We start from the raw sequence: 18,190 nt of genomic DNA, 5'->3' as shown, positions 1-18,190 counted from the left end.
TTTATTTCTTTCATTCTTTCTTTCTTTCTTTCTTTCAGGCTCATTTCTTACTTTCTTTCTTTCTTTCTTTTAGGCTCATTTCTTTCTTTCTTTCTTTCTTTCCGGCTCATATCCTTCCTTCCTTCCTTCCTTCCTTCCTTCCTTCCTTCCTTCCTTCCTTCCTTCCTTCCTTCCTTCCTTCCTTCCTTCCTTCCTTCCTTCCTTCCTTCACGTACATTGTGCGTGGATTTAACACAGAACTATAAATCAGTTTTACACAAAAACGTCATCAACGGGAATTTATCTTTCTTTCTTTCTTTCAGGCTCATTTCTTTCTTTCTTTCTTTCTTTCTTTTAGGCTCATTTCTTTCTTTCTTTCTTTCCGGCTCATATCCTTCCTTCCTTCCTTCCTTCCTTCCTTCCTTCCTTCCTTCCTTCCTTCCTTCCTTCACGTACGTTGTGCGTGGATTTAACACAGAACTATAAATCAGTTTTACACAAAAACGTCATCAACGGGAATTTATCTTTCTTTCTTTTAGGCTCATATCTTTCTTTCTTTCTTTCTTTCTTTCTTTTAGGCTCATATCTTTCTTTCTTTCTTTCTTTCAGGCTCATTTCTTTCTTTCTTTCTTTCTTTCTTTCAGGCTCATTTCTTTCTTTCTTTCTTTCTTTCTTTTAGGCTAATTTCTTCCTTCCTTCCTTCCTTCCTTCCTTCCTTCCTTCCTTCCTTCCTTCCTTCCTTCCTTCCTTCCTTCCTTCCTTCCTTCCTTCCTTCCTTCCTTCCTTCCTTCCTTCCTTCCTTCCTTCCTTCCTTCCTTCCTTCCGTCCTTCACGTACGTTGTGCGTGGATTTAACGCAGAACTATAAATCAGTTTTTATACAAAAACATCATCAACGGGAATTTATCGTTTTTACCGCGAGATGACAAATTCTTACCGTGGGGAATTTTTTTGGCGGTTTATCGTGAACTGTAAAATATCGCCCATTCCTAATGCCCCCCCAAAAAGCTTTATCAGTATTTGTATGCTTTCATGGCATGATCATCAGGCCACAATCTCCCAGTTAGTTGTTCACTCTACAATCATCCTGAGCCCTTCACTGGCTTCCAGGTTGCACTAGATCTGATTTCCAGCCTCCTCTGCAAGCACAGAAATAGTAAACAAGCTTGCACAATCATATTTATATGATCTCATCATCCTTTAAGCATCCTTTTATGATTTACAATCACAGGGAGCTGGCCGGCAGACTGTCACCAACAATCAAGAGGAAATTAGCAGGCACCACAGCCCACTGGTCTTTTAAGCGCCGGAGTGGAAAACTAGTGATTTCTAGAAATCCAATATACTGTATATTACACAACCATCTTCTTTTAGTTTATTATAAAGAGCGCTGCCAGATAGACTGATATAAAGAGCAGTCTTTTTGTTGCTTCAATACTAAATTCACTTCCTGCTGTCTGTGATGAAACATTTTTGTCTTAATGCTCTTTTAGACCCCATCAAACACTGTGATTTCATCTGGAGTTGGTTTTAAAATTTACAGAGGCACTGAGGTGAAGGGCTGTTCAAATACTTAGGAGGCGCTTCAGAAATATGCATTTTTATATCTGAAAATGTCTTGACAAAGCTTCAGCATGCAGCCATAAAATTAAGATGAATGAAGCAGCAAGTCATGATAAAATGAGCCATTACTGTTCTAAAACTGTGTCACTATAAATGCATGTGTGTTCATGTGAGGTCGAACTCATCTGCTACTGAACTGATCAAGTAAAGCCAAAGCTATCTATAATCTATAAAGCAGGCTCACACAGCAATTGACAAATGTAATCTGTAGCAATGCCCATTTTCGCAGAGGATCTGGGCCTCTGCTCAATAGCTTACACATTGTTCCATATTCACAAAATCACTTCTTGGTAGCCACGCTGGCTGTGGATCAGTAGCCGCTGCTCATCAGGAGAGGCCAGAGAGTTGAAGCTTCTTCAGTCATGTAAAAGAAGCGTGAAGGCTTTATTTTAGTGCTACAGCTACGGGAAAGTACGACGGAGTATTAGGGCCAAACAAAAAAAACAAAAAAAAAGAAATTACGAGAATAAAGTCATAATGTAATGAGAATAAAGTCGTAAAATTACGAGAATAAAGTCATAATATTACGAGAATAAAGTCGTAAAATTACGAGAATAAAGTCATAATATATTATAAATATATAAATATAACTTCACAAGATGCTCAATATTCCTCATTTTAACACAGGGAGAAGAAGCTCTTCCTGTTAGAGTTCTCATAAATTATATTCTCATAATATTACGACTTTATTCTCGCAACATTACGACTTTATTCTCGTAATGTTACGACTTTATTCTCGTAATGTTACGACTTTATTCTTGTAATTTTACGACTTTATTCTCGTAATATTACCACTTTATTCTCATAATATTACGACTTTATTCTATTACGACTTTATTCTCGCAACATTACGACTTTATTCTCGTAATTTTACGACTTTATTCTCATTATATTATGACTTTATTCTCATAATTTCCAATATTTTTTGTCTTAGTTTGGCCCTAATACTCCGTCGTAGGAAAGAAACAAAAAAAAGAAACATGAAAATAAAAAGGTATGAAATGTGAAAATGTGAATGCAACACATCAAGTGTAGCCTCAGATTACAGAAGGTGGGCAACACGAATAGTTAAAATTGTATTTGCTTGTTTACTAAATCTGCTCTTATCTTTGTGAGACTACATCAGATATGCAAGCAAAGTGCAGTAGTTTGACAATCTAAACCAAAGACAAAATAAGGGTTTACCTTTTAGACACCTTTGACAGCAAACTTTATTCACTAATCATTTAATGAGACCCATGATTTTCCTTCAGGTAAGAAAAAGTCTTTTGCGAGGAAATTTGGGTCGATTCGGTCCTGGCCTCAACCGCCTTTAGATCCGCTGCACAAGTGGTAGATAACAGCAAACAGTCTATCCTGGTCACTGCCTCTTCACATGTTTGCTCATTAGAACGATTGCCTTTAATCGCAGGGCTATTATCCCTTTTTAAGGGTCTCATAATATAATCGGTATCTTGGTGTTTTTCTCCATAGCTCTTAGGCTTTTGTGTTTCCACCCACTCCACAGCCAAAGTCTGTTTGGGGCAACATTCCATTATTGTTTTATGCTTATTTAAAGCTCCTCCAATAGCTGGGATCTATTTAAAAGGCTTTTAGTGGACAAATAGGGCACAACACACACACACACACATAGTGTGTTAGTGGGCTCTGTGACAATACTACTATCTGGCATTATCAGTTAAGTCTGCTCAAAACCCTGGAGATATAAATGCTTGAGGGAGGGTGGCTTGACAATCTTTGTGTGTCATTTAGCGTGATCGGATGTCTGTGTTTTTGTGTTTCCTTCTGTGAGCGATGCTCACTTTGGTCTTTCATGTTCTGGCAGTGCAACAAAGCAGGTGCTGAGTGGATATTTCCTTTGAGTATAGCAAACAGTACAATATAAGGTTGCAAAATTCAGTGAATGAAAACTTTCAATGGAAATTAGTGGGAACAAACAAAACTGCAGGCTGGGGTATAGTGAACTTAAATCTAATAAAAGGAAACATCTTCCAACATAATCTTGGTTTAAATCAATCAGGCTTAATGCTAAGGAAGATGAATTTCTACCCCGTGCTTCCCTTCATCACATGCGTGGATAATGAACTTGACACCAGACTGCTGAAGCCATGCGGCTCCAGACAACATCCACTTCAAACAACACCACATAACTTTAGCAGCTTCAAAGTATGTTTCAGAATCGTTCTGACATTTCATCAATTCATAGCAGGGCAAGTGACTGAAACAATGCCGACTTTTTTAAAGAAACCTTGAGGCTCTCCAGCTCATGATGGTGTCTGGTTGCAAGCAAAAATCAGTAATCTTCAGTGTTGAATCAGGTAACACTTCCTTTTGACATCAAAAAGATTTACACTTTGGAAAAACGAAGCAGCAACCATTGATCTGCTCTTCAGAGTGCGTAGTAGGAATGGGCGATATTTTACCGTTCACGATAAACCGTCAAAAAAATTCCCCACGGTAAGAATTTGTCATCTCACGGTAAAAACGATAAATTCCCGTTGATGATGTTTTTGTGTAAAGTCGAATTTATGGTTCTGCGTTACGTACGTGAAGGAAGGAAGGAAGGAAGGAAGGAAGGAAGGAAGGAAGGAAGGAAGGAAGGAAGGAAGGAAGGAAGGAAGGAAGGAAGGAAGGAAGGAAGGAAGGAAGGAAGGAAGGAAGGAGCCAGAAAGAAAGAAAGAAAGAAAGAAAGAAAGAAAGAAAGAAAGAAAGAAAGGAGCCAGAAAGAAAGAAAGAAAGAAAGAAAGAAAGAAAGAAAGAAAGAAAGAAAGAAAGAAAGAAAAGAAAGAAAGAAAGAAAGAAAGAAAGAAAGAAAGAAAGAAAGAAAGAAGAAAGAAAGAAAGAAAGAAAAAAGGATAAATTCCCGTTGATGACGTTTTTGTGTAACAAACATGGCGGATCTGAGAGCGAGATAGATTTATAGTTGAAAAGATGGAGTTGAATTGGTATTTTTTTTAATCGTCATTCTTATCGTTATCGGGATAAATGCCAGAAATTATCGTGATACATTTTTTAGTCCATACCGCCCATCCCTAGTGCGTAGATGGATTTCTCCAGACCATGGGAAAAACAGAGTTGCTTCTGAAATCAGATTTTTAGGACACAGAGTCTACATAATGATGTGTGAGAGACGGGTGCATGGGTTGCTGTGGTAACCGCGAGGACATTTGTAATTACACCCTTGTATGAAGGCCCACCTTCCACCAAAAGGACAGTAATCAGACCAATGAATGCAAAACATCATACTTTTTAATGGTCTGATTTTGAATCTTGTGTATTTTCCACATGCAGCTTTCCACTGCTGTCTTTTCCCTGAACACATGACAAGAGTGTGATGTGAAAAAAATTTTGTTTTAGTTGTTTTAGGCCTCAGGTGTCTCTCTGTGGCCATGAGCACGGCCACGCTTGCATGCACACATATTAGCAACTAACAGTGTTTCTGTATGTTTGTGGAAGCGCTGCCAACGTATGTCAAGTGCAAGTTTATCTGAGTGTGTGTGTGTGTGTGCCGCTTTGTTACAGTCCCACCTGGTGCCCCCCTCATGTTCCTCCGGATGCTGCGGAGACAATCCTAAGGTGAAGTCTGCTGTAATGCCGCGCAGATGGGGTCCCCCCTCGCCTTCGCTCTTATTGTGTGCCTACTGTGATGCGCCATTCTTTCTTGGCTGTTCACATGCATCAGATCTGACGCGTTCATTCGCTGTCCTGCAAAGGACGGAACAACCGAGGAGCACTTTTCAGTCTCATCCTCATCCCTGGAAAGTCATTTGTGCGTCCGCAGAGCGTGTGGGAGGACGGAGGAGTAGAAGCAGGGAGAGGTATTTTGACTACGGGAAAGAGAGGCAATGGAGTGAAATCGAGGGTGAAAAAGGGAGACAGTGGAATTGGAAAACAGGGTGATGTAAAGTAAAAGAGCAAAGATAAATGCATGAGCCCCAGGAGGATAGAGAGAGATACGTGGAGGGCTAATGATTAAAGACAAAAAGAGAAGTGGGGCCTGTACAGTGGGATAATGCCTTCTAAGAAAAAGATATAGAAACAGATCAGATTGTGACGCTCCAAAGAACCATACAGACTTCTAATGAAGGTACAGATAAGTGCTGCAGACCTTTCCTGCACGGGGTGACTCAAGATCTAGGTGCGATTTCTCTGAATCAAACGATTGGATCCAGAGATCCATATTTCATTGACATGTCCTCAGTTAACAGACAATAACACTTAGGGGTGGGTATTGGGAAGGACCTCACGATACGATACGCATCACGATACTTGAGCCACGATACGATACACATTGCGATATCCCGATTATGCGATATCCCGATTATTATATTCTCCATAGTTCACCGAAAAATTTAAAAATGCATTACACATCTTAAAATCCAAGTTGTATATATGTACATCAGATGATAGTGATGGATCTTAAAATCCGAGTTGCACGTTCATCAGATTATAGTGACAATTCATGGGACAAACTGAGTCAAAAAATGTTTTATTATAACTATACAAGCTAAAGTTACAACATATTTGTATATGTTTTTCATATTATTTACATCATATGAAATTAACATTAAATTTAGTATGAGGTTGCTTTAATTATGTGGCAAATGATAATAAACACAAGAAAGATGGGTACTAAAACCAAGGACAGGCACAGTGATCAGTCAGTATAGATATAAATCCATAAATAAATAAACCTCTGTCCATTATTTTTCATTTTTTAAGGACAGGCAATTGTGTTATATAAAAAATAAATTATAAAATCAAATAAAACGTGAAATAAAACCTGAGCTCAGTGCAGGGCCCTCCCAGGGTTGGTAGAGAGTGGCAATGCCCAGGACTGTCACTTAGGTAGGAGCACTGGGTGATATAATGGGAAAAAGATCGGGGATAAAAAAAATAAATAAATAAATACAAACATAAAAAAAAATTTAAAAAATAAAAATCGATATTCAAATTTTGAATATCGATATTGAATCGGCTGGAAAAGTATCGCGATATATTGCCATATCGATATTTTTGCCCACCCCTAATAACACTGCAGTAGTCTTTACTGTGATGCTGCCCCAGAATTCAGAGGAAGGAGCTGTGTGAAGTTAGACACGGACACAACGAACTGGGAATTTCTTTTGTTTCCTTCCAGTCTGGATGTATCTGCTTTCATTTTGACGGTTTTTTATCATCATTTAAAAGTCCCAGTTTACCCATAAAGTACTTATTGAAATCTGCAAACAGTGAGTGTTGGCACATGAAATAAGATGGAACCAAACCCACAAGTTAAGACCGCTGCTGTTATCTGTTATGACGTGAAGGCACAGTTACACAATGCCGATTATGCATCAGACAGTCATTTTGCTCGCTGATTCTTGGGCCATTATGCAGAAGAGGCACAATGTGACTTCTGAATGAGGAAAAAAGACAACGAGGTGTGGATGAATGCTGATATGGAGTCTGGACTGTCCAGCTGGTCTTGAACGGCGGTGATCAGACAGCATTTGCTGCTCCCAGCGTGTGGCGGCTGGGGCTCGGCAGGTGGAGCGGCTCCGCCACACATAGGGTTAGTGATTCAATCTAAAGCACACTCCGTCCAAAGCTGAAGCGTCCTTGGTGGAGACAATAAAGCACAAATGGCTCCAGAGAGTCACCGTAATACACTTTGGATAAAAGCACCATATAAATGCAGGCACTGGTCAATTTCCTCTAGGAGATGCTGGGAGCTGAAGAAATCCGTGTGAAGACTGTGATTTATGTCTGATTTAGACGTACTGTAAGTCTCACTTGCCAAACTCACTACTCAAGCAATTCTTTTAAAAATTGCCATCCTCTTTGCCATCAATAAGCATCATTTTATCCGGCAATACGTTTTGTTTTTCCCCTAAAACCATTCTATTGAAAGTGTAAACATATTTACGTGGGAGTGACTAATAAAGTGGCATTTTCCCAAACTTAGCAATTAATTACCAAAGCATATGAAACGGAAAAACTGCTTTTGGCACCCTGCTGCTGTTGGAAGTGTTTTAATTATTGTGGTTCACACTAATACAGAGCGTAGAGTCACTGAACTAGAGAAGTAGATGAAGTAATAAAGCCACATTTTACCCCGACTGCCACTTTATGAATTACCAACGGCAGTGAACAGCTCTGAGCATCTTTAATGCAGGAGAATCTGTCCCTTTTTCACTTTGTTCCCCTCTGTTCTCGTTCTCTTTGTAGTATTCAGCATTTTAACTTCATTAGTAGCTCAACAGCTCTGCGTGTCAAGGTTTCAAGTTAAGGACATGTGTAGTAAGACCCCCCCCCCCCCAGTTTCTAAAGAGAGGGATCACTTCAGATTGAAAAACGCAGCAAAAAATCTCTCAAATGTGTGATGTCGTGAATAAAAACGGGATTCGGGGAAATGCTCTACACAATGTACACACTGCAGCAAGAGGCTTTCAAATGCTCATTTCAGCTGCGAGCCCTCTGACCCTCGGAGGCTTTTAAAACCTCAAAGGAGAGTTCACCTCTGTCAGCGCTCTCAAATGAGCGCCTGACAGTAATTACACATGAGCACGAACCCGAACATGCAGCTCTGGAGCCCGCACAAATTTCCGGTCAAGAGACCGGACGGCTGGACGGACGCACTCGGAGCCGGTCACAGGATCTGTTTATCGCTCAGTGACACCAGTTCAGCTCCTGGGTTCATCCAGCACTGTGAGGTCATTTAGTCGCCATGTGGGTCAATTAGCGATCAATTTCAAATTAGTGGTCCAAAGCCACTGTACTCCAGAGCAGGCTGAAAAGACAAATATAGTCCCCGCTTCAGGACACGCTTGTGTCAGACACGGTTGTCCTGAAAGCCCCCGACCAGGAATCCAGATAGCAACGTAGCCGTCTGTCATTGTGAACCGGGAGGAGGACGCTAGCTGCACACCGAACGGCCGTCGCTGCACTTGTCGTTGAGCTGCACCAATAACTTGCGTGTCTTCATTTAAAGGGCACATGTGATGTTAATAGAAGTAACAACAATTTCCTGACGACTTTTGGTAATGTCTATGACAGGGGTCGGCAACCCGCGGCTCTAGAGCCGCATGCGGCTCTTTAGCGCCGCCCTAGTGGCTCCCTGGAGATTTGAAAAAGAATGTTTGATCTTTTTTTTCTTTTTTTTCTCCCTTTTTTTATTTTTCTTTTTTCCTTTTTCTCTTTTTTTCTTCCTCTTTCATTTCCTTTTTAATCTCGACATTTCGACTTTTTTCTCAACATTTCAACTTTTTTCTCGAAATTGTACTTAAACATTAATCTCAAAATTTTGACTTTTTTCTCGACATTTCGACTTTTTTCTCGACATTTCGACTTTTTTCTCAACATTTCGACTTTTTTCTCAACATTTTGACTTTTTTCTCGACATTTCGACTTTTTTCTCAACATTTTGACTTTTTTCTCGACATTTCGAGTTTTTTCTCGACATTTCGACTTTTTTCTCGACATTTCGAGTTTTTTCTCAACATTTTGACTTTTTTCTCGACATTTCGACTTTTTTTCTCAACGTTTTGACTTTTTTCTCGAGATTTAACTTCAACATTAATCTCAAAATTTCGACTTTTTTCTCGCCATTTGCCTTCATTCTAAGGCTTATACAAGACTTTTCATTTTTTGTGGCTCCAGACATATTTGTTTTTTGTGTTTTTGGTCCAATATGGCTCTTTCAACATTTTAGGTTGCCGACCCCTGGTCTATGAGATATTTTGGTCAATAAACCCCAGGGATGCATTAACAAAACAAATAAACAAATAGGGAAGCTGGGTAAATCTGATCTGGAGCAGAGAGCGACTTCATTCACTGATGGAATATCGGCATGACAACACTGATAAAGTTTGACTTGAAACAGCCCTTCTTGATTTATCCATTTCAGATGAATAAACTGCTTTTGATTCAGTTAAGTGTGTTTGTTTATTTTTACTTCAGTTTTTCCCTTTTTTTTTTGGCATTTCAATTCAACAACAACAAAAACAACAAACCTTTGCTATCAGCAGATATGCGTCATAATCGCATCAGAAAACAGTGACTGGGTTCATCTTGATATGTTGTCCATGTCAGCCTCTTTGCATTTCCTAATCTCATCTACGAGAAGTCTAGATCCGACTCTGTCCAGGAAGGGAAAAGGTTCCCAGAACAACACGTTTATGAGCCTATAAAAAATATCTCGGATAACAAAATGAGCATTTAAATGCCTGAACTCCTCATTTTATTTCAGCCAGACCCCAAGATTAAAGACTAAAGAGCAGAGAGACTCAAACCCAAGCCTCGGTGTGTTTTCACGTACAGGCCATTGAACTAAAAGGGAACCAACAGAAAAATGGTATTCACCTCTTTGTTTTCTCACTTTCCGTAACTTGAAAAATGATCCAGTCCTCTTTCTGTTTAGACTAGTTACTTTAGAACATTTACAACATTTAATGCTTTAGTTGTCAAGAGTAAGGACCAGAACACGACACACAACCATGAAGTGAGTTGCTCCCGCAGCCTGAGAGCAAACCCAACTGAAATCACCTCTGGAGGTGCTCAGGGTGCACGACATGTGAGTTTATTTCACGACAGGTGAAAGGAACAAAGTGTCACCACCTGTGTGAGAAGGACGTGGAACTGCAGATTGAGCATAAAGATGAAGGACATGTCGTCACTCCGCTCCGCTTGTGCAAAAGTAAGTCCCGGTCACTTTTCTGTCAGTCCGTACAGGCAGAGTACACCCTGGATCCATCCATCTAGGGCTGGGCGATTTTGGACAAAATAAAATCCTGATTTTTTTCTCTGAAAACCCGATTTTCGATTTCGATTTTTTTGGTAAAACTACAAAAGACAATGGAATAAATTGTTTAAAATATTTTATCTTTATTTTTAAAGAAAAATAGCAAAACAAATGTCCCTATTGGGAATTAAGTGCAATTGAAAGATACTGTTAATCCTCTTTGAGTTTAGTAAAGTGACAACATTTACAATTTTCTTGACCAAACAAAGATGACTAGACGAGCTCTGTCTGCAACCAGCTGCAAAAAAGGAAAATCGATTTTCCGATTTTCCTTTTTTAACATCGATTTTGATTAATAAATCCGATTTAGATTTAAAATCGATTAATCGCACAGCCCTACATCCATCACACACTTTATCATCAGTTCCTTTAAACTAGCTTTTTCCTTTTCTTCCTTCAAATCTCTTGGTGTCATTTGTTTTTCTAAATGACTAAATTTTTACCTTAAAACCCACAAGATTTTAGCCCAGCTTTGTATTTGACTGAGGCGCACTAATATACTTCAAATATAGCTCTGAGCTGTGATGTTGTGTTTATATTGGTATCACTTTTGCTTTTCTGAGGCATTGTTTAGACTGCCTCACTACAATAAATGATTTACACTGAATGGGAGGGTGCATTAAGACATTTGATGGTTGAATAAGAAAGTTAAGCTGCTGGCATCTTCAGTTCTTTTCAATATTTAAAATACAACTTTTTTGTTTTACTTTATTATAAAAATGTGAAACTCAACATTTCATAGGTTCTATTTCTAATTTGATTTAATACAGAAAAAAATCACCAGCATCTGAACGGGTGAAAGTGAGCAGTGCCAACTGAAGCTGTGATTGGTGGATCAACCATCATCACCATCCAGGGGAAACCTGGACCCTTTGGGATGGAGTACTTTTTTTTCTTCTTTTTTATATTTCTTTGCCTCGGGAGTAAGAGACCTCCAGCACAAACCCCAACTGTTCAGCGCGCACCTGTGGGAATAAGGTACGAGCAGGAGCGTTCGCTCCTCCATTGATCTGTGCTCAAACAGGCTCACAATGATAAACACAGAAACTATTCTTGGTAACACCGCAGAGCGACTTAACGACCCTCCGGCTCTCACCGGCTGAGAGCCGCGATTTATCACACACTCAGGAAAGTGAGTGGTGTAGGAGGGCTTTTAGTGAATTATAAGTCAATTAACGTGGTTTGTCAGGGACATGAAGGTTTGAGCAGCTGCCCTGGAGAAAAAAAGGTTTATGAGTAAAAAAAAAGGCCCAGAAAGATGTTCATTCAAGTGCAGTGTTTTCCATGCCGCGACTGCAACTACTTGGCAATAACTGCTTTCTGAGAGACAGTTTAAAGGGACTAAGATGAGTTTTTATCTGTATTTTGGTGAAACCGACGCCACAGAGAGACAACACTTCCTCTGGTTGTTTACAGTCAGAGTGACTGCAGCTTAGAGTGCTGATTCAAAGATGCGACGGTGCTCAGATTTACGAGACTATCCACTTTCTTTGCTCATGCAAAAGCTTTGTAGAAAACAAAACTCTTCAACTTAACTTCAAACTGTTGAAACTGACAGATGCGGCGAACAAAAAGCTTCAGCGTGCCAAGTGAGAGGACAGTGTACCATCTCAAAACCTTCAAAACTCGTGGCTTCTGTGAAAGGAAGGATGATCATGTCGCGTCTGCATGATGCAAAACTCTCCTGCTGACACCAGGAGCTCTATCAAATCACGAGTCATCAAAGCAAAACTGCTCATTTCCAGGGTAGCATTTCCAGGTTGCCATGACACAAGGAAAACATCCACTTTCAATATTAAGGAGCGCCACACACACACTATTGACAGGCTGCTGTAAACGAGGATCAAGCTTAACATTGCTCTCATTTAAAATCTACAACCTGCTGCAGCACGTCACAGATAAAGATGCTATTAAATAAGAAATGATAAAGTATATGTAAATTGCTCCCGTCCCTGAGTTAGGCCGGAGTGGCCTATTGCTGATTTTCAACTACCATGAGCTCGCACATTTGCTCCAGTATCACATTTAATCCACAGAGAAACTTATCTTGCTGCTGAGAGCGGGGATCTTGGGGTGTAAGCAAACTGAGATAAAACTTGCAGTATGTGTTTTCACTGCAGCTTTTATTCACTGATTAACCGTCTTTAATATCCCATGTGTTAAACAATAAGAGTTAATTGACGCACACTGTTCTGATCCTAATCTGAAATGAAAGAACTTGCACCAGAAGGCAAAAGGATTTTCGACTGAACACCTCAGTCTGAAGCTAGTTTGCCAGGAGCGCGGGGGAGCCTGTACTTTTCATGAGCCACAGCCCATGCCCCCAGCTTTCTGTTTCATCATCTGACGTAGAGGCAGTTGAGAGCACAGCTGATAACGCCGCTGCGCCGGCATCAGCCGGCTCCCAACACGCCTCTGATTAAACATACAACCAACCCCAAAACCTCAAAGCCCCCAACCTCCAGCCCGCCTAAACCTCTGAACTGGCCACATCAGATGTTTGGCCCAGATGCCTGGCCGAGTGCCGTGCAGCAGAGCAGCCTCGTGCACTCTTTGGAGCCGAGTTTAATGTGTGCTTAAGAGACCGCGGGACCATGCAAATGCATGCACGCTCTTGCTCTCTCTCTCTCTCTCTCTCCTCCAAATATCTGCCCATCATTTATTCATCCACTCCCAGGATGGTCGCTGCTGCCATCAGCTGAGGGACCGCGTCGTCTGAAGTTCTCTGCGCCTCTGTCGCTCAGACACGCACACCCATGCGCATGCACTTTGCGAGCGGTCCCAGAGGTCTTTTAATTTTTTGAAAGGCTATTTTTTAGAGGGAAAAATAATCGAGGTGGAAAGTTCCATCTGTCCAACACTCTTGTTCCAGCTGCTCCTTTTTAGTCACAGGCGGAAAGATGAAGAGAAAAATTAAAATTACACTGAATGGATTTTTTTTTTAATCATATTCTGCATTTGCAGGAAGAGAGAATGAATTAAGTTAGAAAGAAATTCATTACATTTCTCTCAATCTGCCTTAACTTTTCTTTAACCACAAGGAGTATATACCTGAACTAGTTAAATAAAATATGTATTAAGAAGCAAGACATCCCAGTAAAGCAGGTTCAGTGTGTGCAGTTCTTTATTGGATCTCATACCTCCTGTAGTGAGCTGTAATTAACAACTACAAGCATGGTTGAGTGTGGTTTGTCAATGGCTGTCGATGACGATGTACATCGCAACAATTTAATATCTGCTGGCCATCAAATCACCAAAAGCTCTTATAACTGCTCGAGTAAAACCAAAATGCAGTAAATCACATTTAAAGCCCCACCGACTTAGAAATTCAATCTGAAAACAGAACAAGATTGTAAATAACAGACAATCCAGGCTAGCTATGTAATTTTATGCCAAGACTTTAAGCAGAGCCTCAAAGGTTAACAAGCTTACAGTGGGAGTGGAGATCTGCCCTAAGTTCACCTTTCATTGAACACAAACGCCCTGAATGTAAATGAGCTTGAGAAGAAAAAAAAACCTCCATGTTGCCGTTTCTTTGTACTCCTTGTTCTCACTGGGCTCCTCGGTCCAAACTTGTGAAGAGCAGGATTTAAGTCCAGAGGCTACTGTCAGCATTCCTGCGAATGCAAATTGGAAATATTCTACATGATGCATTATTCGCACGGCCTGAACAAAGAAATTAAGTTGAAAAGTTCAGACACACAGTGCATACTTTAGATTTAATTTGCTGAATTGATTGAACCTCTAAAATCGGTCCCTGCCACACCCTTGAGGGCTGTTCTGGGTGGATCGTAAAATCGAGGCATCATTAACGCAGCGGCACCATGCTGGGATCGCCGGAGGTTTTTGTTGTGACAGCAGCTGAACCAATCACTCTATTAGCATAGAGCCTCTGCTGTTTATGTTTTCTGGACTTCTAAAAACTTCCCTCTGATGTCTTGAGCACTGAAGATCTGAAAAATCAAAGTTTCCTTCAGCATAAGTAACTCGCGAGGTGAAGATACAATATTTATGTGCAACTGGGGAGCTTTTGATGGGTGACAAGGATGTGAGACGTCCTTAAACTAAAGCCGAGAGCCTGAAAAGGACCTGCCACGAACGAGGCCAATACCGACGCCTGTCCAAGACACTTGCAACTTTCTTCCATTCATCAAAGACGTTGGTTTTTCAAAACTTTCTTTTTCTTTTGAAGAACATCCGTCTCATAGACGATTGCTGAAGACTAATCTGAGAAAGAAAAAAAGAAAACACACACACACTGGCCCATAAATGAAATCATCTAAATGGAAGTGAACCATCTCCGGTCTCACCGTAGCCCCCAAACATACTGCCAACATTGATCCAAGCTAATCAAATCATTCAAGTGTCAATGCCTGACGTGAAAAAGGTGGAGAGCAGTAAACACTAACTACAATCAATACGGGATCTGCTGCATCAGAACTTATTTATAGCAACACCGGCAGCTCCCGGACGGCAGCGGGAGGAGGGAAGAAGTGGAAACCACCAGATGCAGTCGTCATGAGTGAGTTGGCCTTTTCACAGAGCTGCTGAACTCACGCAGGTCTGGAAGTCATGAGGTCTCAGTGCGCTGCGTCTTCTGAATAAACACAACTGTGGATGCTGATCTCTTCAGGGGGGTTAAGAAAAAAGAGGGAACAGCCAAAATGCATTGCTTTGTTTTTTCAAACTATTTCACAATTCAAAGGGTACGAAGTATGTCCGTGTAACTCTGTGTGAATCTGAAAAGACCTAATACGTGCACCGACTGCAGAGGTGTGCAGTTAAATAAGCAGCACAGATAAACACCTCGCCAATCGGGACTAAATTCAATCTCACACTATTGGCGTGTTTCAAATAGATGTTTCAGGCTGGTGAAAGAGTGTGTGTGTGTGTGTGTGTGTGTGTGTGTGTGTGTGTGTGTGTGTGTGTGTGTGTGTGTGTGTGTGTGTGTGTGTGTGTGTGTGTGTGTGTGTGTGTGTGTGTGTGTGTGTGTGTGTGTGTGTGTGTGTGTGTGTGTGTGTACAAAAGGACATATTTTGGTCCTGACAAGACTTTGAGGGGTCTTGGATTTCTTTCAAGCATCTCCTGACTTTGCTCCGATGTTTCTAATACAGATTTGTAAATTTTAAAGTAAAGCTGAAGATTTTTGTTTATCGTTCCATTTCAAAATAAAAGTACCATCAACTCATACGATTATGTGCAAAAAAGGTACACAAACTATCAGTTACAGGAGTGACATATCAGAACTTTGGTCCTACAACAGGTCTTATAATTTTGTAAATAAAATATTTAATGTGGCATATTACACCATTTCTACATATTTATACCAAAAACCATGTTGAATTGGTGGTTGTTTAATATGCTCGAGGCTGCAGCTGACGTTCAGCTGTCCCCGAGCATGACTCGTCTCTTCTCATTCATCGCTGCCACTGAAATGCATGCAAACACTTTTTGTCTTCTTCTACTTTTATTTATTGAGGGCTGAAGACAGTGAAAGTTTGGTTAAAAGGTGGTATGCAGTGGTAGTTCTCCAAGTCTGTGGGTCCCACCAGCTCTGTTCGTGTCAATGGAGACCCAACAGTCGAAAGAGACGAGGTCCGCCCCGTTACAGCTCCAACTTACTAGGTTTTACTAAAGGACCCACGCTAATTGAAATGCAGTTAATAACTGCAACTTGTCTCGTCTGGTCTCGTAGCTGCAAAACAAGCCCAAATCATCACACCTCCGACCCCATGCTTCCATATTGAGTGTGTGCGCTAATATGATGTTTTATTTTTACGATTTTTTCAAAATAAAATCGGGCTGTGTGTTGTGAACAAATATTTCCACTTAAGTCTTGTTTGTTCACGAGGTAAGAGGCAACTTTGTGAACCTAAGTTGTACTACCATGTTCTTTAAAACACAGAAGATGATCCAAACAAGCCTTACTTGATCAGTCTCTTCCTAGCGTTATTTCTAAATTATCCTAACTACTTGAATACACTTTTAATAATTAAAATGCTAACTGAAGCTTACCATGTCCATGTTTGTGTCACATTTGTCTAAACTTTGCACAGTCTGACCTTGGGGTGAAACACCTCAATTTCCAGTAGGAGTCTTGAACATTTTCCACTTATGAATGATTTTTTTCCACTTAAGAGTGATGGACTCCTGGATTAGCAGCAGCAATTGCTTGTGTGTAAAATCGTTAATAACTTTTCTGAATGGTGTTATCACACACCATAATGCTTCAGACCAGCAAACTACCAAAACCTCTTTTTACAGGAGGTGGCTGCACTTGCTGGTGATCAGTTGATAAAGTGCATTTCATCAGCAGCAAGTGCTTTCATGCTTAACCTCTTAGTTGAGTTTGTAAATTAAGATACCAAGTGATTTAAGGTGTTCTGATATATGCAATGGAAATAATGCAGTGTACATTTTGTTGCATGCACTTTTCAATAACTTGCACACACTTTCGAGTATTGTTGCAAGGAATCAGCAGCACCGAGCAAACATGTGAGGTACGAGGTGTGGAAACGTGCTCACGGTGCTCGGTTTCTCGCAGGACAACTGTCGGAGTAGCTGCACAGTGATTTTCCTCTGCTTGCTGCGCTCTCCATAGCCGACTTAATCGGACGGATTACCAGCGCAGCCCTCCGCCGTCTGCTGCGCTTCTATTTCTACACACGCCCCGCTACTGTACCACGTTTTTATGTGGATCAGTGGCAGTAGAGGTGCTTTGGAAAATAAATACATAAATAAATTACAATAATTTTAAACCTCCGGTATTATAAGACGGACAAAAGAGGTGTAAGGCAGGGCAGAGCGCATTATGGATACGACGTGCGCATTCAAAAGTGCTTTGGAGAGAGTCGACATGGCGACTAGATAGGGAGAGGGGGGGGGGGGAAAGTCACTGGAAATGTGTGTTTTAGTTTTTTCTCCAACTGCCGGGGATTTGCCAGCCTGATCCCACAACACTGTATAAAGGCAGGGTGGGATCAAATGTCCGTGGCACGCGCTCTTGGCACAATTTAATTCCAGATGCATCTGTTTTCGCAATACAGACGCAAATGCGACGTTAATAATGACTTGATCTGTTCTCTTTAACATCTGGAACCCATCTGAAATAGTGGTCTATAGTTTTCCATATCATCATCATTATTATTATTATTAGTAGGCCTATTAGTATTATTATTATTATTATTATCCTGGGAATATACGAGGCGCACTGTGCTTCTTGTACAAGGGAGAAAAAGAAATAAACTTACCTTCCATGCAGAAAATAACCATCCAGGCTATCCATAGATCTGAGTTCTGAAACTTCACCATGGTTAAGTGTTAACTAGAAGGGTCTCACTTGAAGTCCAGTGCTTCTTTCTTTGTAGAAATCTCAGCTCCACTATTCCTCACAGAAAAGTAACTGTTCCTTGCAATGACATATGATGTGTGAGATATCGGAGATTTTACGCAGCGCGGAACAGCAACCTTTTTCCAGAAACTACATGCAATGTCCCGATGCGAGGGGAAAAAATGACACAGAGCATGTCTCGTCACCACTTTTTCCCCCCCTTCCTCACTCTTCTCTCGCTCTTTGGTCACCGATGGTAACTCCAAGACTGCTTTCTTCCCCGGACCTCTCCAGGTAAATTACGCACGGCTGGACACAAGCTCGACGCCCACCTGCCGGGGGAACCGGAATGCACCCACTGTCACCAAAAGCAGACCTAGAGACAGATGTGAAACTGGCACTCTCCCAGTCCGCTCGGCGAGGCTCTCCGACGGGTCTTGTTGCGCTCCATGGTGCCTCCTCTGCTCCGCCGCGGCT

The 18,190-nt window shown here is 40.9% G+C and overlaps 1 protein-coding gene across 2 annotated transcripts in view; it reads right to left on the bottom strand.

Moving 5' to 3' along the window:
* Positions 1-18,190, bottom strand: part of igsf11 (immunoglobulin superfamily member 11) — a 170,371-nt gene extending 152,181 nt beyond the window's left edge. For both annotated transcript variants that reach the window (XM_061720228.1, XM_061720229.1), the window contains exon 1: positions 17,634-18,190. In XM_061720228.1, coding sequence (XP_061576212.1) covers positions 17,634-17,694 — 61 coding nt within the window. In that variant the 5' untranslated portion in view covers positions 17,695-18,190. The remainder of the gene's footprint in view (positions 1-17,633) is intronic.

Source organism: Cololabis saira, chromosome 4 (assembly GCF_033807715.1).
Source record: "Cololabis saira isolate AMF1-May2022 chromosome 4, fColSai1.1, whole genome shotgun sequence".
Lineage (NCBI taxonomy): Eukaryota > Metazoa > Chordata > Actinopteri > Beloniformes > Belonidae > Cololabis > Cololabis saira.
Note: the sequence above shows the minus strand (reverse complement) of the source record. Positions and strands in the feature narration are given on the sequence as shown.